The 26,311-nt window shown below is 37.9% G+C and overlaps 2 protein-coding genes across 3 annotated transcripts in view; one reads left to right on the top strand and one right to left on the bottom strand.

Moving 5' to 3' along the window:
* Positions 1-3,239: 3,239 nt before the first annotated feature.
* On the bottom strand, positions 3,240-4,996 carry arf6a (ADP-ribosylation factor 6a). The gene is made up of 2 exons (XM_077200067.1): positions 4,811-4,996; positions 3,240-4,680 (listed from the first exon to the last, which is right to left on the bottom strand). The coding sequence occupies exon 2, from the start codon at positions 4,349-4,351 to the stop codon at positions 3,824-3,826; it is 528 nt and encodes a 175-aa protein (XP_077056182.1). The 5' UTR covers positions 4,352-4,680; positions 4,811-4,996; the 3' UTR covers positions 3,240-3,823.
* Positions 4,997-10,086: 5,090 nt separating this feature from the next.
* prpf39 (PRP39 pre-mRNA processing factor 39 homolog (yeast)) overlaps positions 10,087-26,311 on the top strand; it is a 28,495-nt gene continuing 12,270 nt past the window's right edge. Inside the window, exons 1-9 of one of the 2 annotated variants that reach the window (XM_077200060.1) lie at positions 10,087-10,266; positions 12,009-12,541; positions 13,070-13,195; positions 13,774-13,892; positions 16,435-16,602; positions 19,609-19,771; positions 20,151-20,258; positions 24,301-24,465; positions 25,009-25,135. In XM_077200060.1, coding sequence (XP_077056175.1) covers positions 10,254-10,266; positions 12,009-12,541; positions 13,070-13,195; positions 13,774-13,892; positions 16,435-16,602; positions 19,609-19,771; positions 20,151-20,258; positions 24,301-24,465; positions 25,009-25,135 — 1,522 coding nt within the window. In that variant the 5' untranslated portion in view covers positions 10,087-10,253. The remainder of the gene's footprint in view (positions 10,267-12,008; positions 12,542-13,069; positions 13,196-13,773; positions 13,893-16,434; positions 16,603-19,608; positions 19,772-20,150; positions 20,259-24,300; positions 24,466-25,008; positions 25,136-26,311) is intronic. The other variant, XM_077200062.1, reaches the window with a different exon arrangement.

The following is a 26,311-nucleotide window of genomic DNA, read 5'->3' on the forward strand; positions in this document are numbered from 1 at the left end:
TGAATTCAAAATATTTATAAAAAATATATGGATGTCTACTAAAAAACTAAATGACAACAAAATGACTAAAACTTTAACTAAAATTAAAATAGGAAAATACAAAAAGTAAAATAAGTTTTAAATATCAATACAAATATGGAAACAAATCTTGAATCAGAATAAGTTCCTCTTCTCTGATGATGTGGGCGGGACAACCTGTCACTCACATGAGATCAGCCAATAGCAAACCACAACCGTCCAATCAGCCAATCAACTCCCCACGAACACAATCAAGCCCCGCCCACATTTGTTCTTGTTTCACTGATGTAATTAAGATATAAGAGAACAGAGCAAGTTCTGTTTCATGATGACTGTACATTTTTAAGCACAATCCAATTGCATAGTCAGCTAATAAATTAAACTGTGTGTGTGTGTGTGTGTGTGTGTGTGTGTGTGTGTGTGTGTGTGTGTGTGTGTGTGTGTGTGTGTGTGTGTGTGTGTGTGTGTTGGAGAAAGCTTAATGATTTAGTTTTATCGCAGATATCAAAGCTGGAATGTTTCAGCTCGCCTCAAGAAACACTAAAAAAGGTTCGGATCTGAAGCTCCGGGGATTTCTGTGTTTATAAGTCGCAGATCAACAACAGCGGGAGTGAAAATGAGTGAGGAAAACATCGGGAACTTCCCATAAGGTTGAGTAGAAAATCCTCCCAGACACATTCGGTAAACCTGAGCCCGTGTTAGTGGTGTTTTCTAATGCAAGAGTAACTGTAACACACATTAAAGGAGGAACTTGAGCCATTTCTACAGATCAGAAGATCAATAAGACAGAATGAAGAATTAAAGGAGAGGAAAAAATTCAAAATATTGATAATAATGCACAAAGGTTCTATATGAAACCTTAAAGGGTTCTGTTCATATAGACTAGAGAATAATCCCATCATGGTATAATTTTATCGTTTTAATTAATTAATTTGAAAGTCCCCCTGTGGTGAAAATCCAGCGTTTAATGTTGTTTATATGTCTATGTGGTGTTTTTAATACGCTTTAAGACAAAGCATGTGTAAATTCATAAGTCGACAGCATTGCTGAGTATTTTCTCCTTAAAACTGCAGTGAACCAAAGACAGTCTCAAAAACACGGTTTGAAATCGCTGGTGTTTCTGACGTCACAAACTACCTTGTAACCAATCAGATCAACGTGTGATCGTCAACGAGTGGATCTCTGAGCGAGTGAGTGAGTGGAGGCGGGGCTCATTTGCATATTCATAGAACCGCGCATACTAAATGAGGCGAGGGTGTCGAGTTACATTCAAGATATTTTAAGGCATGAAGGTTTTTTTTTTGCCAAGGAAATAAACTCTAAAATGTGTAATTCTGGTGATGAAAGATGAGTTTTAAGGGATAAAATGATTGACAACAGGGGGACTTTAAGATATTTCTCCTTACATAAAGCCTTTTTGGCATTAAATGTTCTTTAAAATGAATCAAGAACCCCATTGAACCTTTTTTCACTGATGAAATTTACATGACTTTAAAGTAACATTGTCGTCATCAAGTCACATTTCACAGCAAAATCAAACCCCAGTAAGATCATGTGTTGCATTAAGAAAATAAACCAATTAACCTATTGATTTTTTTTTTTTTGCAATCATCACAGCATAAAGTCTTAATTTAAAGCTCAACTTTAAGTTCTTATTTTTCACTTTTAATTAAGGGGTTAAATGTGAGCAGAACCTGTTTTCATGATGCATTAGTCAAATGATGAAATTTAATGTTATGAAAGCATTGGCGACGTGTACCAGGAAACTGCATTTAATTCAACTTTGAGATAATTGTAATTCGAAGATTGCAAAACATCAGCATTACAGAAACTCCTGCGTTCGGGAGAACATGGACTGAAACCTGAGTCGTCTTCACATCTAATGAGGAACTTTAACACTGATTCATACGTGGAACGCAGATCGTTTGAAACACACAGGAAGTGATGCAGCCTGATTACAAAAAACTAAAGTCTCACATTAAAAGCCCTCAGATTATACTCAAATTTTTTTTTTTTTTGGTCCAGAAAGCTTATTTTATTTAATTTTGTTTATATTTTTGTTGGAGATTTGTATTTTATTTACTAGATTTGATCAATAAATAAATAGTAATTTAAGCACATTCCTCACATTTTTGCATTCAAAATAACTCACAATTCAATGCATAACTCTTTAATTCAGCTCTAAATATCTTACATTGGGTGTCTTTGCCGACCTCTTGTGGAAAAATAATAATATAACATGATATTTCATGACTCTAGACGGGCTTATATCTCTATATGGAGTAAATGAGCTGTTCCGCTGGGTCCTAAAGTCAGTTTCTCTTCAGGGTGCATTCAGATACACATGTAGACATTATAAAATCGTTTTTTTTTGGTAAAGTTTTAGCATTTTTAGTTAGAATTTTGATAATTTTTAGGTTTTTCTGTGTGTACTGAAGCATTCCTTTCATTCCTAACGGGCTCAAATTGACCCGAGAGGGAAGGATTTCTTACTTTTTAAATTCACAATCCATTAGATTGTTTGTGTGCATTCATAATCCAAGTGTGACAAAAGTCCTGGAGTCTTGGACCCCTCTGATGAACACTCAATTTTTAGGTTTCAGGTTAAAACCGTCATGTTGAACAGTGCGAAACTGAAGAGTCCATTATTTATCAGCTTTAATATATATCGGCCACATCTTCTTATCAGGACGATAACGTTAAAAATGAACATATATCGTCCGATACCGATATATCGTACATCCCTATTACAAGTGTTACAGTCATTCTTGACAGGATGACAATGAAACACTTCCTTAAATTGTAATATTAAAACAAGCATTTCTGTAAAGCTGGTTTGAAACAATATGTATTGTGAAAATCACCTTACAAACAAACTTAAATTGAATTCTGCGTTTTGAAGACGTTCTTCCACGTCAAGAAGATACAATCACGTTCTACTTGAGATATATATATATACACAGATTTTAATATTTCTTCAGCATAACATAGAAGTCAAAATAATAAAACAAAGCATTAATTTATCATGGAGACAAAAAAGGCTCGGTGTGATTGGTGCAGTTTAGACAGAACCGGTACCAGAACCAGGACTGAGATGGATTAGTTCAGAAAGCCTTGTTTTCATTACCCATAATCCTCCTGGCTTTACATCACCAGCAGCTCAGGGGAAAAAGTGTTGACATGCAATCAAACGCGCAGCATCTTCATGGAAAACACATTGGTTCTGCTTGGTTTCGTGTGTTTATTTGAATGCTCTGCACTGCAGCTATTCTCCATACATTCGGTATATAAGTGATGTTGGCACAGAGGTAAACAAACAAGCTGCCATTTCTGGACTATAACAACTGGATCTTCAGACAAAAAACAAACAAAACAAAACAAAACACCTTCCCACAGCTTCTGAATTAAGTAATACTTTACGGTAGTGCCGTGCAACGATTAATCACGATAAATCGCATCCAAAATAAAAGTTTCTGTTTACATGTGTATAATTATTTAATATATATAAATACACATATTTAAGAAAATTTGCATGTATATATATATTTATATTATATATAAATATTTTACATATAAATAGCACATTTTTCATGTGTGTATTTATATACACATATTATGCAAAAACAAACTTTTATTTCGGATGCGATTAATTGCGATTAATCGTCCTACGGCATTACTTTACGAACATTCGAAACGTAACAGAAGGATTATACAGAGTGCTGAAAGAAAGCAAAGAACGGGCATATGTAAAAGAAAAGAAAACTCAATGAGTTATTGGTTAATTGCTTCTAAGTTTTGACTCGCATTATGATTTGTAATTGGACGTGAGCCAGGTGAGCCCTTCGTAGAGTCCGTCGCCCGTCGAAGCGCAGGACGGCTGAACGTACCAGTTGCGATCTCTGATCCGGGTCAGACCGAGTTTCTCCTGGATCTCGTGCGGTTTCATGGCGTCGGGAAGATCTTGCTTGTTCGCGAATATCAGGATAATGGCGTCGCGCATTTCGCGGTCGTTAATAATGCGATGAAGCTCCTGTCGGGCCTCATCGATCCGGTCCCGATCCGCACAGTCCACAACGAAGATCAGTCCTTGTGTGCCGGTGTAATAGTGCCGCCACAGGGGCCGGATCTTATCCTGACCGCCAACATCCCACACGTTAAACTTCACGTTCTTATACGTCACGGTTTCCACGTTGAATCCGACGGTCGGGATGGTCGTGACCGACTGTCCCAGTTTGAGTTTGTAAAGAATCGTCGTTTTTCCTGCGGCATCAAGTCCAAGCATTAATATTCTCATCTCCTTGTTGCCAAAGATCTTTGAAAGCATCTTCCCCATTTTGTTGGCTGTGCATATATAGTATGTATGTTGCAAAAAGTGTGTTTTTTTGGTCCTGCAGCTTCACAAAAATACATATGACTCAACGCTTTTGCTTGAATAAATAAAAAAATTGGATCTAATACAGTTGGGAAATGTAAGTTTGCATTGACCAGACCTCAAAATGCATGAAGATAATACAAAAATAGGCCTTTTCTTTCTGACTTCCTTCTTGTGTACCGACTGTCGGGTCGCCGCTCGCTCGCGCTCATTCCCTTCACACACACTTCAGATCATCAGTTCTGGTTCTGGTCCAAACAAACCCTCTTCCTCTGTCCCCTCTTCTATCCCTGAAACACAAGAGAAAGCGGATGAGAAAAAGGGAGGGGTGTCCAACACAACTAACTTTATTCTTGTACGTGAGTTTCCGTACGCGTACTGAACGCGACCAAGAACGCGCCTCAGCGCGCGCGGCTTCACCTCGTATATCATATGCCCGGTCGCGCGCCCCGGCTCGGTTCTGTCAGCTCGGTTCTCTCCGGTCCTCGTTCTCTCGGTCCCGGTGGTGTTGCTTCTCCTCTTGGTATTACCGGAAAAGGTGCGGACCCGCTTCAGCGCTACTTCCTGTTTCTTCGTCACGCGCACTGCGCCATTTGTCGTCTTCCTACTACGGCGAAGGCTCTGCTGATTAATATTCATGAGGCGCGTTTCGCCATTGGACAGATTGCCGCTGCGTCAGCGATGTCGTAGTTAATATTCAACAGACTGGCATTTCCCATTGAATTGATTACACATTAAAATAAGTTTGTCTCCATGGGAAGTTTCATATAAAGCTAAGTTAATTCCTATTAATTACTCATTTAGGTTTTTCTGTAGCCTACAGATCTAAATATATATTTATAACGCAATACGCATCATACCAGTGTCCGTGGTAGTTGCTATTAATCACATCTAACATAAAGATTTGTTTATAATGTATATTCATAGTACATATACATAGTTTCATATACATTATGTGTGTGTGTGTGTGTGTGTGTGTGTGTGTGTGTGTGTGTGTGTGTGTGTGTGTGTGTGTGTGTCTGTGTGTGTGTGTGTGTGCACGCCCATATACTATGCATTGCATATGTGTGTGTCAAGTTAAGTCAAGTCACCTTTATTTATATAGCGCTTTTTACAATACAGATTGTTTCAAAGCAGCTTTACAGAGATAACAGGAAAATAATGTTGTAATAGTATTGTTAAATACAAAATGAAATGTCCTCAACTAAGCAAGCCGAAAGTCAATGGCGATAAAGGCGAAGAAAGGCGAAAAGGCAACAGTGGCAAGGAACCAAAAGTCCATCAGGTGACAGAATGGAGAAAAAAACCTTGGGAGAACCCAGGCTCAGTCAGGGGGCCAGTCCTCCTTTGGCCAATGAACGAACAGTGTATGATTATGATTCAGGCATAATCAGATCAGAAGTCAGATGAGATCAGAACTTTCACAATATTTATCCAGTTCATCTGGTTGGGGTCGGAGTCATCACACCGGTATGGAGACGGTCCATGAGGCCTTCCCAGGGTTGATGAGGCTGGCACTTCAGGGATGTGTTGTCGTCGTGTCCAGGCGCAGGTCCTTCATCAGATCTGGTGGCTGCATCAGTGGCCGCATGTTGGACCAGCTGTAGTTTATGTATTAAACGTGCAGGGCAACCACCCAGTAGAGCATTACAATAATCTAGCCTTGATGTCACGAAGGCATGAACCAATTGTTCTGCATTTTTCATTGAGAGCAAATGACGTAATTTAGATACATTTTTATGATGAAAAAATGCAGTTTTACAGATACTAGTCACGTGACTTTCAAATGAAAGATTGGTATCAAAGAGCACACCCAGGTTCCAGATGAAAAGTCAGACGAGAAAAGGTAACGCAAAATTAGTGTATCGCATTACTTTCCATTAAAAGTAACAAAGTAACGCAACTAGTTACTTTTTAAGGGATGCAATATTGTAATATATTACTTTTAAAAGTAACTTTCCCCAACACTGCAAATGTGTAAAACATGTCTTATTCTGAAAAAAGTTATACGTTGAACTTAACCTTTCAAGAAAATAGAAATTAATCAAGATAAAAAAATCTTTTGGGGCCGGTTCCATAAGCCGTTACAAGTTTGGCAACAATTTGTTGTAAGACTATGCCATTTGAATAACTGCTAGACGTCATACCAGATATGTTTATGCAACTGGCCCCTGAAAATGTGTCTTTCTTCTTAACACAAAATAAGATATTTTAAAGAATTTTGGTAGGCTAACCAGACAGTTGACTTCCATAGTATTTATTCTTACACTATTGAAGGCAAATGCTATACCGTCAACTGGCGTAGCCACGGGTTTGCCGGTGCCACCCACAGTGGCAGCTGGCACACCTAATGATAGATACAGAATTATTTTTTAAAGTCTTAATAAAAATGTTTTTCTAAACTTGGACTATTGTTGTTTACTTAGCCCATAATATTTGTACATTTAAAATGTAGGCCTATTTTAGTTTTTAAATTATTATCGTTAAAGAAATATCTGCCGACATTCGGACTGCCAACCAATCCGCAACAGCCGCTGACTCTCCGACGGGAACAAGATTGTGCTGTTCGCCTCATGAGGAGAAATGGAAACAATTAGCGCAGTTCACACAAATAAACTAAATGAACATGCAGTGGTTAAAAAATTTAAGTGGAATTTTATATTTATAACATGTGATATGATACAGTTAAGCAACATCACACATTGTGCTGAATACCATCACAATTGAAAATGTGACACTGATTTCATATGGCAGTTCAATAAACAAGTAATTAATATCAAGTCACTTACATTTTAGACACAATATTAACTGTTTTGTTCTATTTGAGCAGCGAAAATAGTTCCAAACAAAGATCACAGCAGAAACACAGCCAGTCCCAGCACCATGGGCGGGCATTGAGGGGCCTGGCCCGCCCTGTGAGTCACGAAGAGTGAACCGATTCGTTCAAACGCTGAATCATTCAGTGATGAAAAGACGATTGTGAGAGTTGTTGTGAGACGTGCTGTGGATCTGCTGTGATCTTTGTTTGGATTGGAACTATTTTCGCTGCTAAAATAGAACAAAAACAGTCAGTATTTCATCTAAAATATAGGCCTAAGTGACTTAAAATTAATTACTTGTTTATTGAACTGTCGGTACTTTACTGTTATCCGGACCTCACGATGGCCTACCCCTAACCCCGCCCCTAAACATACCCGTCACTGGGGTTAAGACCAATCAGCGACGATGGCCTACCCCTAACCCCGCCCCTAAACCTACCCGTCACTGGGGTTAAGACCAATCAGCGACGATGGCCTACCCCTAACCCCGCCCCTAAACCTACCCGTCACTAGGGTTAAGACCAATCAGGGATGACTAGTTCCGAAATGGTATATGGTGGGGTCCGGATAACAGGAAAGTACCGAACTGTCATATGATATCAGCGTCACATTTTCACTAACACAGAAACCGAAAATTCTCGGGACAGCAGAATTTGTCCAAATTTCAATCTTAACCGTTCTATTTCATCAGAAACGATCTTAAAACAGGGCTTTAAGTGTAAATACCGAACTTGTCCTTTAAGATGGTCACCTGCTGCCCCTACTGGTGATATAGTTTCGTGTTTAAAAGTAGGCTATCATTCTATTTGTATATTAAAAAAATATTTAACATTATTTCTCATAATTTGATTGGTGACAGCCATATAGTTTCTTATTATTTCAACTGAATTTATTGATCGAATTTAAAATGAAAGATGAAGCATATATTTAAATCGATTAGGGGAAAATGCTCTTTATAAAGGTTAAAATATCATAAATATGCAGATTTAAATATGTGAAAGCTGACTTAACACTGATGAGAATATTGCTTCAGAATAAATTGTATTTACAACACAAAAAAAAAATCCCATTTTTTTTCTGGACAACCAATTTTTTTACTTGGACAAGTGAATGACCGATTTACTTGTTCGAACGACAATCACATGAAAAGCCTTAATGTTGAGGCCTGGGTTATATTTTATATAGGCCTATTATTATGTTTATGTGGCGACCCTGAGTATAGTTTTACACATCAGCCCAGTCTATTCTGTAAAGTTAGTGATGCGCCGGGTCAAGGTTTTTTGCACATTAATCTGACAATAAATGTGGCACAAACAGTTTTTCTGTGTGTTTGACTAGTGTGCTTTGATTATCAACATTCTTTAAAATGTGTTTTTTGTTCGGCAGAACAAAGAAACCCATATAGGTTTTGAACAACTTGAGGGTGACTAAGTGATAACCGAATTTTCATTTTTGGGTGAACTGTCCCTTTAATTATTAATCCAGCAACGGTCGCACGCATGATCGAATTCATATTCAAAAGATGAACGTGAACCTTCGCTATAGTAGGATTCATAAGCGCGAGTGGAATGAAATGGACGCCATTGAGACTCGGAAGAATATAATTGTGTTGGTTTTTTAAAGGCAACTCTTTTTAAAATACCTTCCAGATATGCATTGCAATGAAACATATTTAATATTCGACAACATAAACCGGAGAGTTTTTGCATAACTGTCCTTCCAATCCCTCACTAGCGTCATTTTTACGTTAAAAGGGCGGAGCTTATGACGTGCCATCTATTTCAAAAAATGCCTCGTTTAAATAGAACACCATGCAAACCTTTTAAATTCATGTATATTAATTTTTTCTCCCCGAAGAATGGACTTTTACATGTGTAGCAAATAAATTAACCACACGTTTAGCTATAATCTTATTTTCAAAGAATTTTCATGTCAAAAAGAACCTCCTTATTTATTAACCCTGAAATCAAGATGCGATTTACATCCATGAACTGGAAAAACCCGACATTTATTTCGGAATAGTTTGAAATGTTGATCATGTGTACAAACTAAGGTCTTGAAAATACACTGGTATCAGTTATTCAAATCAACCAAAACAGGACTATTGCTGTAACTAAATAATAAAATATTGTTATATAAATATCAGTTTCATAATAATGAGACCTTTCATATACTAGCCTACTGTGTTTATACAATATATTTCGTTTAATAATTAAATGAAAGAAGATCTTGTGTTTTAGGTCATCTTAACAAAAAAGTAAAGCTTCTGTGCCAATAAATATACCTTTATAACACATATGTGCCGATATAACACACATACATTTCAAATAAACATAAAATTTTGTTTAATCTCATGGATCTTATGGAAGTCCATGTCTGCCACATGCGTCTGTAAATCATAATTTTGAGTTGAATTCAGTTCAGTTCAGTTTATTTCTTAAGCTCACTTAATGACAGCAAGGCTGACCAAATTTCTGTACAATACACAATAAAAGACCATAAGATAACAGATAAAAGGAAACAGAGAAGAACAAAACAAGACATTACAATGTAGCCTATTAAAAGCCAACGAAAAGAGATATGTTTTAATTTGAATGTAGATAAAGTAGAATTTCTGGCTTAAAATTCAGAATGACATAAAAAAGGTCATGATTTTTATCTTTGTATGTCAACTATGTCTCTTTATGTCACAATTTCGACAGTTTTGTTATTGTTATGACATAAAAAGACAAAATGATGACGTATTTCCATAATTCCAAGATTATGACTTTTTATGACATAATCAAGATTTAAGCATAATTTTTTATGTGGCGGAAATGGGCTTTCATATTTATCCCAAATTGATCAATAAAATTGGGACGCGGCGCCTTTTATTTTGTGTTTTGAGTTTCGTAGCGTAGTGCGCATGCGCAAAGCATTCGTGTCCTTTCCTCGTCGGAGCTGGCGTTGAATGCGATATAGCGCGGCCGTTCGACCACATGTTATCAGCCGCATACAAACTTCGAAGAAGTTGTGCAAATATCTGCCGTTTTTAACCCAGTTTCATGGAAGATTCTGGTAAGTATTCTTCTCTCCGTGTATTTCCCGCGATTAGCGCGCGGTCTTTTCTAGAACACTCTGAGGTAAATCAACGGCGTTGGGTCGTTAGCAGTTCAGCTAACGCGTGAAAAGAGCAGGCCGAAACCAGACCGATGCTATTGAAAACGTTTTCATAATTTTGTAACGTATTTTCCTGGTTTGAAAACTAATTATCATTTTATAACAAACTGAACGCTTTGTAAAGCCTGTTTCGATCAGTAGGCTTACTATTTTTTAGCAAACTAACTTCGACGGATCATCGTGTGTCGTTTGACCAGGAAACGCGACAAACATTGCATATATCCTTAAATAAACTCTCAAGGGTTTTGAAGTTTTCATCTCCGTTCATGTTTTTTTGGGTGAACATTCTAAAACATTGAGTTGATTTTATGTAAACTTGCTGTTTGCACAGAGTTTGTAGATTCAATCAATCAAGCCTGCAGTTTAAATAGGCTGAAAACTTATAGCTTTAAAATATGTGAAAATTGGGCGTTATCTTATGCTATTAGGGCATATTGCATCACAACTGACTTTTTTTTTTGCCAGCAAAAGTATTCTGAGATTGTTTTCAGATTTACTCCCCCCTCAAGGCATCTTAGGTGTATATGACTTTATTCTTTCAGCCGAACACAATCAGAGTTATATTTAAATAATCGTGGCTCTTCCAAGCTTTATAATGAGATTAAATGGTGCCTTAAATGTTGAAGCCCAAAAAAGTGCATCCATCCATCATAATGAACCATATGACTCAATGGGGTTAATAAAGGCCTTCTGAAGTGAAGTGTGTTTGTAAGAAAAATATCCATATTTATAACTTTATAAATTATAGTGTCTTGCTTCTGGTAATGGCCGTAGTGAGTTTAGTTTCAGCGGAAGTGACCTCTGACCTGACGCATGTGTTGACTAACGTGGAAAGGCAGAGGATAGAGTAAAAAAAACAACACTTGTCACAAATTTAAAGTCTAAAATTAGAATTTAAGAGATGTGGGAGGAGCGTGACTTTGTTAGGGCAGAGGTCACTTCCGGCGGAACTAGATGTACGGTCCTTGAAGGAAGCCAGTGATTATAGTTTATACAGCTACAAATATGGATATTTCTCTTACAAAAACGGATAGGTTTGCTTTAAAAGGCGTTTAGTAACCCCCTGGAGTCGTATGGATTATTTTTTATGATGGATGGATGCACTTTTTTTGGTCTTCAAAATCTAAGGCACCATTCACTCCCATTATAAAGCTCGGAAGAGTCAGGATATTTTTGAATATAACTGAAGTAAATATGGGTATTTTTCTTACAAAAATGCATGGCTTCAATGACGGTCGTTGACGGAAGCCAGTGATTATAGTTTATAAAGCTACAAATATGGATTTTTTTTCTTACAAAAATGCATGGCGTTGCTTCATAAACCTTAATTAACACCATGGAGACGTATGGATTACTTTTATGATGGATGGATGCACTTTTTGGTCTTCAAAATCTAAGGCACCATTCACTCCCATTATAAAGCTCCGAAGAGCTAGGATATTTTTTTATATAACTGAAATAAATATGGATATTTTTCTTACAAAAACGCATCGTTTCAATGTCGGTCGATACTGAAAGCCAGTAATTATAGTTTATAAAGCTATAAATATGGAGATTTTTCTAACAAAAATGCATCGCATGATCATGTTTGGGGGTCAAAAACCTGTTTTACATTACGGTTTCCCATTGGTTTGTTTCAGCTGAGCCCATGACCGGGATGTTGGACACGAACGCCCCTGATAACGGGGACTCGTCTGCGATGGAGGGCTCAGAACCGACCGCACCCGACTGGACCACGGCACCGCCTCCTCTCCCAGAACCGGAAACCCACGAGTCCGCCGTGGAACAGTTACAGCTGTTCTCGCTAGAGCATCTGAAATCTGCAGCGGAAAACATTGACCCGAAGACCAGTCCTTCAGATCCCGTTCTGGAAAACTCAGACCCGGTTGACGGGCAGAAGACGGAATCGAACGGAGACGTCGTGGACCAATCGGTGGAGCCAGATCCGGTAAAACAGGCGGGGGACTCCGAGAGCCCTTCCAATATGGAGCTGGAAGATGCTCCCAAAGATGAAGAAGAACCAGCAGGACCAGGAGCCGAAACAGCAGCAGAACCAACCGAACCACAAGAACCGGAGTTTCCCACAGAATACGAGCGTCTTTCCAAGGTCGTGGAAGATAATCCGGAAGACTTTAATGGATGGGTCTACCTTCTGCAGTATGTGGAGCAAGAGGTAAATCAATAAAGACTTTCATCTTCAAAACACAAATTAAGATATTTTTGATAAAAAGTCCCTCCATTGAAACTTTATTCACTAGGGGTGTCACAATATGTCGCAATACAAAAATGCGACTTTGCATTATTGGTGACAATAATGTGTATGGTTCACCCAAATTAAAAATTAATGTGAGAAAAAAACCATTTTGTGTCAGTACTACATTAAACTATTATATATGATGTTGAATATAACGTATAATAATGCGATGGGTGACTATTTGTGGGTCCTGATAATGCCAAATGTCAGGTGTTACCAGTAAAAGTGGCCTACATTATTTTAAATATATGTAGTCTGTGACAGTGCAAGCAAATTTGTCTAAAATAATTTTCAGAATCTTGAATATTTTTATTCTGGTGTATCTTCATTTGTGTTTTAAAGATAAACGAGTCTTATGGGTTTGGAGCGAATTTTCTTTTTTTTTAGTGAACTAACCCTTTAATACCAAAGCATCACAAGCATTAATCAGCACTTCTTTTGTTTCAGAACCACCTGGTGGCTTCAAGGAAGGCATTTGATGCGTTTTTCCTGCACTATCCTTACTGTTATGGGTACTGGAAGAAATATGCTGATATTGAGAGGAAACATGGTTACATCCAGATGGCTGATGAGGTGGGTCTGATCAAGCTGAAAAACTCATGAAAATCCTTTTTTGTTGTCATAGTCACAAAAAATAGGTTTAATTTTCTGTAGTCAATAATTGTATCAATTAAAACTAATCTTTGATCACCAAACTGACACATTTAAGTCCTTTTTCCTTAAAAAAAACTCTTCATGCCATAACGCTTTAATGTAAAAATAGCTTGTCTCATTTAGTATGTGCGGTTCTATGAATATGCAAATCAGCCCCGCCTCCACTCATTTAAAGCGTATTTTTTTCTTTGTATTTAAAGCGGTTTACCGCTATACCGCGGGAATATCTTGCTTTTCAACCGCGGTTAGAAAAAATCCATACCGCCCCACCCCTATTAACTGTTTAGTTGTGCTATCTTACAATCAATACATAGTAAATGTAATTTAAAGTGTCGCCGATATAACTGGTTAACACTTGAAGTGGCCATGAGGTCTTAAAATGTATGGAAAGTCTTAAAAGGTATTAAATTTAACTCCATGATTCCTGTATATACCCTTATCTATAAAGGTGCTTTAAATAGAAATAAATAGAAATGAACCGATTTGAATGTTTGCAGGTGTACCGACGAGGTCTCCAGGCCATCCCGCTCAGCGTGGACCTGTGGCTTCATTACATCACGTTCCTGCGAGAGAACCAGGACACCAGCGACGGGGAGGCGGAGAATCGCATCAGAGCGTAAGTTAGCGCTGAGCGATTAAAGCAACAGTCTGAAACTTTTTAGGATTATAAATGAATAAAATAAATTTGAGCGAGTACATGACCAGCCAGTGTTCAAAACTCTGCTTGCCGTAGCTCGATTCTAAACGGAAAGCTTGTTTATAATGTTGTTAACTCCCGTGGTAATGGTGGATTTTATCGGTGAACTCGAGCATGTGTTTGCGTCATTACGTCACATCTGAACACGTAAAGAAGAGTCTCGGCTAGAAGGCTACGAGTGTGAGGATGTTGAGCTGGAGATTTATAGCCTTTTCTCACAGCACTTGATATTATTAAACTTATTAATTTGATGGCGGATCCAGAAAAGTTAAATCGACAATCATCTTTGACAGCTGGAGACTCGCCGCTGTAAAAGACTTCGGATCGGCTACAGAAGAAAAGAGACTGCAACCGGCCCACGTGGAAACAAGGATAACATCGGAAGGGATTAAATGTAGTCACGCAATGCTGATGTTGTTCACATTAACAATTTGAGAACAAAGTTTAATTTGCACGTTTGACGTGATATGATAAGCGATCGTTAGATTTAATCAGCACGATTTACTGCAATGCTTTTTCCCTTAGTTGGTCAGAACAGAAGTGGATGTTACTTGTTCAGGACATTTTCCAGTGAATATTCTTATGTTGGTCATACTTCCCAAAAGTGTAATCTGTGATTGCGGACGGCAGTCTCCACACCGGCGACTGACAGCCGCACGTTCTCCTCAAAACATCGGATTCCTCCGCGCTGTGCCGAGCCGAGGCACAACCCTCGTAAAGCTGATCATTCCCCGAATAACTGCAATAGCAGATTTTGAACAGAGATGGCGACAGAGGAAAAACTACGGACTGCAGCTTTAATCGTATTTTAATCGCGATAACGATATCTGCCTCTCTATCAATTTTGAATTGTCATGATATTTGCTTACGCATTTATCCTGAGAAGGTTTTTTTTTACATTTGCGTCGTCAACACTAGTGTTGATGTAGGTAAATGGCATAAATCACACGAAAAGAGCTTTTCTTTTACATGTTCTGCCCCATGTTTTAATTAATCTGTGCAATCTGGCAACCCTGCGCACACTCGCTCTGCACTTAGGGAAAAGCACTGATGGTCTAAACAAAAGTGTTGGTTGTAAGTGTAGATTGGTAAAGAACTATTATATATAATATATAGAAGTTTCTTCTCTTTCTCTCTAATCCCTAAGATGAGAATAATCGTGATTGATTATCGTGATTATAATTTTGAGCAAAATAATTGTGATTACTGATCAGTTTAGCCATTATCGTGCTGCTCACTAACCTGGAGGACATCAGGAGTTTCATAGACAGGTTTAACTTGTGTGTTAACCGAGATCTTAACATGTTTTCACATGTTTGCTTTGTTTCGAAACAGGATTTAATGTGTTACAATGTTGCATTTTTCTTCTTGGTTCGGTTTTTCGCAAAGCAACATTTCAAAGCATACAAAAAGTGTTTATTCAAATCACATGCAAGTAAAGCTGTTCTCTTATTGGTCAGTGTCCTCTGCGCTATCCATAAAGATGATTGACAAGTTCTTCCACAAGCTCCTTGTGGTTTATTTGTAACTGTCTACACAATATATATTTATATATATGCAAATATTTCTTAAACTCATGCATGTGTTTTTATATACAAAATAAATATACACAAATTATGTAATCACAAACTTTTTTTTTGGATGCAATTAATCGTTGCACAGCCCTACCCGAAAAACACTCTTATTATTGAATTACCGTTAGGCACTTTAATTCCACTTTTCATATATTTTCTTATTTATTCAATTCACATTTATTTGTATAGCGCTTTTCATAATACACATCGTTTCAAAGCAGCTTTACAGAAAATGCATGAGTCCACATTACAATTTAGTGATGAGGAAACTAAGTTATGCATTTCAGAAATAAACGTATACAAAATCACAGCAAGCAAAACATTTATTAATTTAAACAATGTAATTTAAAGCCAGAAACAATTGAAAATAAATGTCTTACCAATCTATGCGACGGGAAAAGGGAGTAGAACGTGTTCGTCAAAAGTATCTGTGTAAATGGCTTCTACCAACAAGACGGATATTTGCATTTGGTGTAAATAGACACTCCATATAATAGTACATAAATTTCAACGAGTTTTGCATTTGAATGTGTTCAAGTAAAAGAATCTGAAATACATGATTTATTTTGAGATTGTATGTTAAAGTATTCATTACAAAAAGATCTTACGGTCCTGGCACACAGAGTCCATAATCTTCGTCATGTTAAAAAGTAAATATGACCTCACGTTGTCAATCACGTTTACACCAACAAAACTTTCGTCCGTCATAAAAAAATTCAGATCGGGTTCGATTTCGTAGCAAGTGTTTTGACAATTCAGAGCCACTGAATGACGAATAAAAAAAAAATGCATACGGAAATTTTGGACTCGGTGTGCAAGAATCTTTAGTCTTAAAACGCAAACAAAGCTGCAGATGGTGTTTGAGTGCTGTGCTTGTGTTCCTTCAGGTCCTATGAGCACGCGGTTCTGGCGTGCGGCACGGACTTCCGCTCGGACCGGCTGTGGGAGGCTTACATCGCCTGGGAGACGGAGCAGGACAAGCTGGCCAACGTCACCGCCGTGTACGACCGGATCCTCTGCATCCCCACACAGCTGTACTCGCAGCACTTCCAGAAGTGAGCACTCGCTCTCAGCACTGATGATGATGTCTGCAGCGCTAGCGCATAATGCATTGCTTCTGAAGGTCATTTGTAGGGCTGGGTATCGAGTTTGATGCGTTTTACAGGGTTCCCGCGGATCCTTAAAAAGTCTTAAAAAGTCTTAAATTAGATTTTTAAAATTTAAGGCCATAAAAAGTCTTATAAAGTCTTATTTTTACTTATGAAAGGTCTTAAATTTTAGATGACACTTCGACTTAGACATATCTAAATGTTTTCCAAATTAAAACTATCTAATTAGCGTAGTATTATTTTTTATTATTCTATCTTTGTGGATTTGCTTGTTCACGTGACAATTCGCATCACATTCGCGGCCGGCAGAATAACGTCTGTCTCCTGCACGTGAGAGAGGAGAGAAGAAGAAAGTTGGCAAATGTCAGTTCAGTAGTAAGTTCATTGTTTGTGCGTAGGGGTGTGCGATGTGTATTGTCTACTATGATATTGTAATCATTGTTTTAACGATGTACGAGGCACTGTGAGCTGACATCGCATTTGTCTCTCGTGCTTTCACTGCGTGATGTGTCAGTGCAGTTATAGGTAGGCCTATGTCCCCAAATTAGTTTTTGTCTTATATTTATATTATGTTCTTATATTAGAATATCACATCAGTAAGAGTGCCGTTTTCCCGTGCACAAGTGTGATATTTTGTTATACAATAGTTAAATTAAAAATAAATTAACATTGTGAGTTACTTTTTAGACACCATATTGACAATATTATTTGTTTTCCCTTTATTTCGCTGACGAGAATTTCAAAATTAAACCGTAGCAGAGTCTAATGCAACAGACACCGATGATTTCTTGACTGAAATCCACGTTTTAAACGAGTCATTTTAACGATTCAATGAACAATCACTTGTTTCTTTCTCGAATGAATCAGCCGTTTGAACAAATCGGTTGAATGAATGAATGACTCCCTCAACTCGCTTACGGTATTAAGACAGTGACTTGCTGCCGCCTACTGGCGGTTTTAGTTTCATATTTAAAGTACCCTTTAATTAAAACGTTAAAATTAGAAATCATTTCATGTTTAAATATTGAATATGGATTTTTTTTTAAACTATCTCATAGCTTTATTTATGCAATTGTAAATGGAGTGTAAATATTAATGCCTCTTCTGATGCTGCTTCTGTGTCACCTCTGAACTGCAAAGATGGATTTTGATTGAATGATTTAATTTGACTGGTAACGGTGGTACTGTATAATTATTGTGTAATTAAGTATTATTGTATAAATAAGTATAATTACTGTATAATTTAATTTGAATAATTTGAATGTTAGTATTTGACAGAAAAGGTGATGCAGAACTCTAAATAAGTTTAGAAAAAATGTCCATATATAGGTGAAAATGCCCCTGGAAATCAATTTAAGGTGGCAAATATTGCACGTTAATTAATCATTTCTGTCACTGCTGTGAACTGACCACTGCATAGAATATGAAAAATACAATTAATAAACAGGATTTTGATGCAAGATGAAAAATTGTTGCTGAAAATTGGACAAGTCAGAAGAGTCGTATGCCTTGATCAAACAGGATCAGTTTATTTTATGTTTAAGATGAAACAAACATAAAATCTCACAGCATTAGCTGTAACATGGAGGCCGCAAGCCTATGAACAGTGCAGGAAAACTAACTCTGGCTTTTGGGTGATATATAAATATTGGAAATAATCGATTCGTGGCCTTTGAGAATCGACTTTGAAATTTCACATTTTAAAATGCGATTAATCGAAAAATCTATTTTTTTGCCCAGCCCTGCTTGTGACCTTGGGTTGACCATTGATGTATGGTTTGTTAGGATAGGACAATATTTGGCTGAGATACAACTATTCGAATATCTGGAATCTGAGAGTGCAAAGAAATCAAAACATTGTGAAAATCGCCTTTAAAATTGTCCTTCTGTCCATCCACTCACAAAAATTAATGTTTTATATATTTACGGTAGGAAATTTACAAAATATCTTCATGGAACATGATCTTTACTTAATATCCTAATGATTTTCGGCATAAAATAAAAATCGATCATTTTGACCCATACAATGTATTGTTGGCTATTGCCACAAATATACCCGTGCTACTCGTGACTGATTTTGTGATCCAGGGTCACGTGTGTACACTAGCCGCGTTTCCATTACGTTTCTATTACTCTTCAAATTGTGCGAATTGAAAATATGCCTGATGGAAATGCATCAATTTTGCAAAAACTCCCATATCTCATTTTTTTATGCTCATATGAGGTGGTTTGGAATATTGACTTTTCAAAATGTAAGGAAAACCCTTAAACGGCCATATTTATTAAAAGCACTTGAATTATTGGAAGACAATTAATTTTATCGATAAAACAATCTTTTCATGCAAGATTCACACTGCAGCCCGTCTGATATAGATAGATCCATTTTGCATGGCTTTGAGCGTAATGTTCCTCATATCCAAGTATATGATACAGCTTTCATTCTTCAGGTCAATATATTTATGGTGGGAAAAATCAGTTTAAAGAGGAAAGCGTTATCTTTATCATAGTATCCTTTCAATGGTTAGTTACCGCAGTCATTGCATGTGCTGCACTTTATTTGTACCGGTTTATCTATTTACCTTTTTTAGAATTTATCTCTGATTGTTTTCCTTGAAAACCAAAAAAGTAGTGCTTAAAGTCAGTATCTTACAGTGTCTGTACGAACCCTGCATATGTGCCTCCCAACACGGGTCTTTCCTTGCCATTAATGCTTAATATTTAGGAGGATCTGTTGACAAATGCAATATCGTATAGAAAACCATGTTTTTAGTGGTATATAAAGACCTTACATAATGAACCATTATTATTACCTTAGAATGAGACATTTTAACATTTAGAAAATATCGCGAAATTTGCGCAAAACTGTAATGGAAACGCGGCTAATGATGTCATGAGGTTTTGTTTTTTTTTAAATTTGATTTGTACAAGTCTTAAATTTGACTCTTTGTTCAGGTTCAAAGAACACGTGCAGAGCAACAACCCCAAGCACTTCCTGTCGGAGGAAGAGTTCGTGGCGCTGCGAGTGGAACTAGCTAATGCTAACAAGCCTAGCGGAGACGACGCCCCTGGCGAAGAGCTTCCGCCGGGAACGGAGGATCTGCCGGATCCTGCAAAGGTAAGAGAGCCAAGCTGCCATCTGTGGGGTTATCAATCATGGCACAGGTAGGCAGGGGCGTCTAGCTGATCCTGGAGACAAGCAAAACGTGTGCAGGTTTGAAGAGGTGTCTTTCCGTTAGCAGCCAATGAAAACCTGAGGGTCCAGGTTGGCATCCAATCAGGGACTTGGGCTTAAAGTGGGACGGGCTCGTGACGAAATGACACCGTCCCTTCCCAGCACCGGGCTTGGGCCACAGCTGATTCACTGGGTGTGCAAACCGTACTGTTTCTGTCAAACTCATGGTGACGTAGACCTTTTGCGTAGCTGGACATCAGACGAGATAAAATGTTTGCGCTTTCACGACGCGATGTTCAGGACGCTGTGTTTTGCCCTTCAGAGAGTGACGGAGATCGAGAACATGAGGCACAAGGTGATCGAGACTCGGCAGGAGGTGTTCAACCACAACGAGCATGAAGTCAGCAAGCGCTGGGCCTTCGAGGAGGGGGTGAGTGTTTTTATGTTCTTCGGCCAACTATGACGGAAAAATTTTACCTTTTTTTTTTTTTCACGGGAATGGTACAGGTTGGTAAAGGTTTTGGCACTTGTTTTGAGAACACAAAAAGAACGATCATGGGCATGATTCGAACAGGTTAAATGGTCCTGAAAAAAGTCACATTTGTGCTCCTCGCGATCAGAATTGTTGCATTGTAAATGAACGAGAGTTTCCTCTAGTGGAAGCGTTTGGTACTGCAGCCGAACACACTCTCACTGAACGCTCATTCACTGAGATATCAACCTCACATTTTGACTTGTTTAGATTTATGGCTTTAATTTTCTTGCAGTTTTAGAGTAAAACATAATTTTGAAATTATATTTCATATAAAATTTAAAAATAGTATTTTTGTGCATTTTGCATAAGACCTAAAATTCTGTTACTTTTAAATACCTTTTTTTAAAAACTTTTTTTTTCACTTCAGCAATAATCTGCCACGTGTCGTCTTTAAGAGATCAAACTTCAGTCTGTCGCTCTAAAGCGTTCAAGATTTACCACAGTTTAAGCTGGACATTTTGCATTATTTCAAGCCAGCACGATTCCTTTCAGTTCGATTGAACCGTCAATCTGATTATAAATGATTATTTGGGTGCATTTAGGACTGCAGCTATCTTTTTATTTTATTTTTTTTTGTAATTGAGTATTCTACCGATTATTCCATAGATTAAAAATCTAGTTTTAATGAACGATTGTAGTTTAACTCTCACGTCTGACTCGAATCATGTTTCTTGAGCATCAAATCATCATATTAGAAATATTTCTATATATCATGTGACACTGAAGACTGGAGTAATGATGCTGAAATTTAAAATTACATTTTAAAATATATTAAAATAGATTTTTTTTGTGTGTGTGTGTTTTTAATCAAATAAATGCAGCCTTGGTGAGGAGAAGAGACTTATTTTAAAAACAAAAAATCTTACAGATCCAGAAAAGTAGTGTATATTGGTTCATAAATCAATTGGTTTGTTGAACAAATATATCAAATAAAACATGTATTGCATATTTCAGTTTTTGCAAATTAAAAATAGAATAATATAGTATATGCAAATACTAAAATGCGTCACTGGGAGGATCCCGTAGTTTTAGTTTAGTATACATGTATGCAGGGTTTGAAATAAAAATCAACTGTGGCGTGTAATGCTGTCAAATCACTAGCCAATTTAACGTGTTCGATTTAGCGCAAATACTCGTGAGTCATCATGATATATTAAATGCAGTGTATTGCGCAGAATCTGCTCATAACTGGCTTTAGATTGAAAAAGATTTAGAAAACGTAACAATGTGGCTATACTTGCCTGGGGTAAAAGAAAAGACCCGCAAAGCAACGAAGAAAACCAAGAAAAGAAAATTAGAAGTTTTAATGCCAAGTAGAAAGCTGGACTCGTCTTTGACTCAACAATGTAATTAATAAATGTATACATTTTTGGTGATGAGGATGGAGGAAGAGAGGAGATGGTGGATGACAGGATTTTGTTGGAATAAGAAATGAATGTATGAAATCCAAATTTTATAATAAATAAACATGTAAGTTAGTTAATCTTTTTTTTTTTTTGGCTACTAGAAGTTCTGAATGTCCGGTAGCTTAATTTAGGAGCCAAATTGGCCGGTGCGTAAAAAAATGTTAATTTCAAACCCTTTATGTATGTGAATATATTTAGTTTACGGTTTAATTTTTTGTAAAAAACAAACAAACAAAAAAACATAATCTAGTTTTAGTGAAAGTTTGTATGTAACCGTCTCGTCCCAGTTAAACTCTCACGTCTGACGCTGGTTTTGCCCGCTGATCAGGTCGAAGCGCCGAGTAAAACAATCGAAAGTGACAGTAAAGACATTTATGATGTTACAAAAACCCAGACGAACTTCCGGCAAATTTAGATTTGCTCTGCAAGTTAGTCTGGCGAAGAGCCCATTCAAGCTCGTTTCCAATCTTTCCAAATCGATGTACCAATCACAAACGTTGAGGCGGGCTTTACAAGATGACGATCGATCTGATTGGTTTTAGGTCTATCCAATTGCGCCCAGAGGCATTTGAGCGACGTCCGTTGGTGACGCCCCTTTGGAAGTGAGCTGTGAATGAACCTTCCCCAGACCCTAACTCAGTTGCGACTGAGGCCCTGTCCACACGGAGACGCGATTAGCTGTATACGTACACATTTTTTATCGGATCGGCGTTTCGTCCAGACGGATCCGGCGTTTTGGGGACTGAAACCGCTATTTTTTTTAAACCGGGTCCTAGGGTGGATAAATCTGAAAACGACACCCTTGCGTCTTCGTCTCTACGGCCAATCCGTATATTTTGTGAAACGATGATGTCATCACCCCACGTGTCGACTAGTCAGACGCGCTAAATCAGTAGCAACAACTGCGACTACTCGCTTGAGTTCATGCTTGAGAAGCGACTGAGCCTCTTTTATTTTCTTTCTTTATTATTTAGGCCTACTTAAATGTGTTTTTATTTTATTCTTAATTTTACTTCGTTATTTATTTATATTTCTTTCGTATGCTATGATGCCTGTATTTTAAGACATTTTGTATTTTTTAGGGATGGGCATTTCAAGGAAAAATATTATTTGATGATTGCTGGGAATTATTTTATTATTATTCAGAAAACGCACCTCTGTCCCTCATGCTCACCGGTAACACGGCGTTCGCTCCGACATTACATTTCTCTGTACTGTAGGCCTACATGTTGTGGCTATTAAAGAAAAGTTAGTTTCATATTTATGTGTAAATATTATGTTATTTTTTTCCATTTCAGATATGTTGATTATATGAAAAGTGAACAGCGCGAGTAGCCTAATCATAAGATGCGCAATATCGAGACACATCATTTTGACCACTTCATTATGTTTTGTTTTATATAAAGCCTTTCTTTAAAGTGAATTTCGTTTTGTTCTTAATTTTAATCCGTTTCATCAACCAATTTCCTGGATTTAATGAATAAGAAGGAAATATAGCAGACAATAGCCATCAGGACACGGAGGCGCCGACGTGATATAACTTGCATCCCGCGTGAACTGGAGCTCGTCTCATAAATGACCAGACACTCAGAAATATATCTAAGCTTGAAAACAAAACAATTCAAAAAGAAAAGAAACAGACAACTCTCTTATAATCCGTATGAAGTGTGCATTTATCTCTATAGGCACCTTCACCTACTGCGAAGGTGGCGAGTCAGCATCGTCACAGAAAACACTAGTTTATTAATAAACAATTAAAATGTCTCCTTTCTATATTTGACACATTCTTAATGATTAGGCTATTTGCCGGTTCTTTGTGGTAAGCTTTATGCTTTAGCTAACTATTCGAATATCATGACTCATCCCTATTTTGTAACAGGCCATTTATGGGTTTTCATATTGTTCAAAGAAGTTCTTGGTAAAAAACAAAAGAAGCTACTGTGCCTAATATTACATACTGTATATTATTGTATACGGCGCGAAAGGTTTATGCGCAAGTCTTCTCTGTTTTTAGTGTATCTGTGTCAGAAATACAGCGCCTCATACTGGTCTGGCATGTATACTAAATCGGTTTGAGTCGGTTTCAGTGGTTTCGTGTGTACGCAGATATTTCTTGAGACGGCGCCGTGTTTACGGATTTTTTTTTAGGACGCGGAAAAAAAAGATCGGATAGGGAAAGCTCTGGCTTCGTGTGGACGTGGCCTGAGAAGGGTCGTGTTTTAACCAGGCTAGCAGCTTTGGTGAGCCTTGGTAAAAATCTTCCCAATCACGGCAGTGAATATATATTTTTTTAGTTGAATTTTTATTTGAACTTTTTCCTCCTCTCTCTCTCTCTCTCTCTCTCTCTCTCTCTCTCTCTCTCTCTCTCTCTCTCTCTCTCTCTCTCTCTCTCTCTCTCTCTCTCTCTCTCTCTCTCTCTCTCTCTCTCTCTCTCTCTCTCTCTCTCTCTCTCTCTCTCTCTCTCTCTCTCTCTCTCTCTCTCACACACACACACACTGATTAAATCTAACGCACGCTGTGTTTTCCCGCAGATCAAGCGCCCGTACTTCCACGTGAAGGCGCTGGAGAAGACCCAGCTCCACAACTGGAGGGAGTACCTGGACTTCGAGCTGGAGAACGGGACGCCGGAGCGCGTGGTGGTTCTGTTCGAGCGCTGCCTCATCGCCTGTGCGCTGTACGAGGAGTTCTGGATCAAGGTTAGCTACACGCGCCCGCGTTCCCCGCCTCCATTCCCTCAGTCCAACCCTCTGCTTCCCCATCAACGATATCATCACTTCCACAGTAAAAACTTGCTGCACTCTTTGCGTGTAACGTTGATATTTGACTGTATCTGTTATATTAGGGGATGGCCTGCTTTGCCACACAAGATTTGACTGCAGCATTTGCCAACTACGTTGCACCTCTCCGTCTCCTTCTACCTTACAGAATCTTATCTTATTGGTTCCATGAAGGTGCTGATGGGTTTAAAACAGAAATTCTCAAAACGATCTTGTGGAAATTCACCAGTGCAGGGGATGTGAAATGAAAGCTCAAGTTTTATGTGTTCTTTTCCCTCTTCTTCTGTTATTCCTTCTCTCTCTCTCGCTCTCTCTCTCACTCATGCTCTTTTTCTCTCTCTTTCTCTCTCCTTCTCTCTTGCTCTCTCACTCTATCTCTCTCTCATGCTCTCTCTCTCTTTCTCTCTATCTTGCTCTCTCAATCTTTCTCTCTCTGTCTATATATCTCTCTCTCTCCTGAAGTACGCCAAGTATCTGGAGAGCTACAGCACCGAGGGCGTTCGGCACATCTATAAGAAGGCGTGCACTGTCCACCTTCCCAAGAAACCCTCCGTTCACCTGCTCTGGGCGGCCTTTGAGGAGCAGCAAGGTAAAACGTTACACTGTTGACTTGGTAAACGGGTATTAAAGGGTTAATTCACCCAAAAATGAAGATTATCCCATAATTTATTCACCCTTTAGACATCCTAGGTGTATATGATTTTCTTCTTTCAGCCAAACAGAGTTATATAAAATAAAATCCTGGCTTTACCGATCTTAATAATGGGAGTGAATGGTGCCTGAGATTTTGAAGCACAAAAAAGTGCATCCATCCATCATAAAAGTAATGTGTACTTGGTGAACGGGTATTAAAGGGTTAATTCACCCGAAAATGAAAATTATCCCGTAATTTACTCACCCTCAAGACATCCTAGGTGTATATGACTCTTCTTTCAGCCGAAGACAATCAGTTATATTCAAAATCCCGGCTCTTCACAGCTTTATAATGGGAGTGAATGGTGCCATTGTTTTCACTCTTCCTCCAGAACTTGACTCTCGTACGGCCGTTACCGGAAGCCAGTGATTATTGTTTATAAAGTTATAAATATGGATATTTTTCCTACAAAAACGCTTCAGGCGACCTTAACTCGTGGAGTCGTGTGGATTACATTTATGATGGATGGATGCACTTTTTTTTCACTTCAGAATCTCCGGCACCATTCACTCACATTATAAAGCTGGGAAGAGCCAGGATATTTTTTAATATAACTGATTGTTTGACTGAAAGAACAAAGTCTTAAATACTTAGGATGGCTTGAGGGTGAGTAAATTACGGGTTCATTTTTAGGTCAAGTACCATATTTTCTGGAATGTAAGTAAATAAAACTGGCAACATAAAATGGCGTATTGATCAACGCCAAAATTTAAAACTACTTTCCTCAAGCTCCATTTGCAAAATTGGCCTATTTTCCAACATCCATATTCTCCACTTTTGCGTCTTGCTTTTTCCAGCGCACATAAAAACCACAATTGCCAAAGTGTGATTCATCTTGCGCTATTCATTTACCTCTATTAATTTACAACGTTAAATGAACGTCATAATTTCTGATGACGTTTTATTCTTATATACTAACTTGCGTCGTAACAAAGTTCCTTTCAAGGAAAGTCTATTTGAATGGGGGAATCCTGAAATAACACAATTCCACATAACATTTCAAATTAGCAACAAATTTTGTAGAATGCATTTAACAGGGTTCGTACAAGGTGCTTAAAGTGCTTGAAGTAC

Source organism: Siphateles boraxobius, unplaced genomic scaffold, assembly GCF_051911475.1.
Source record: "Siphateles boraxobius isolate OS27281-9 unplaced genomic scaffold, OSU_SipBor_1 115, whole genome shotgun sequence".
NCBI classification, from domain to species: domain Eukaryota; kingdom Metazoa; phylum Chordata; class Actinopteri; order Cypriniformes; family Leuciscidae; genus Siphateles; species Siphateles boraxobius.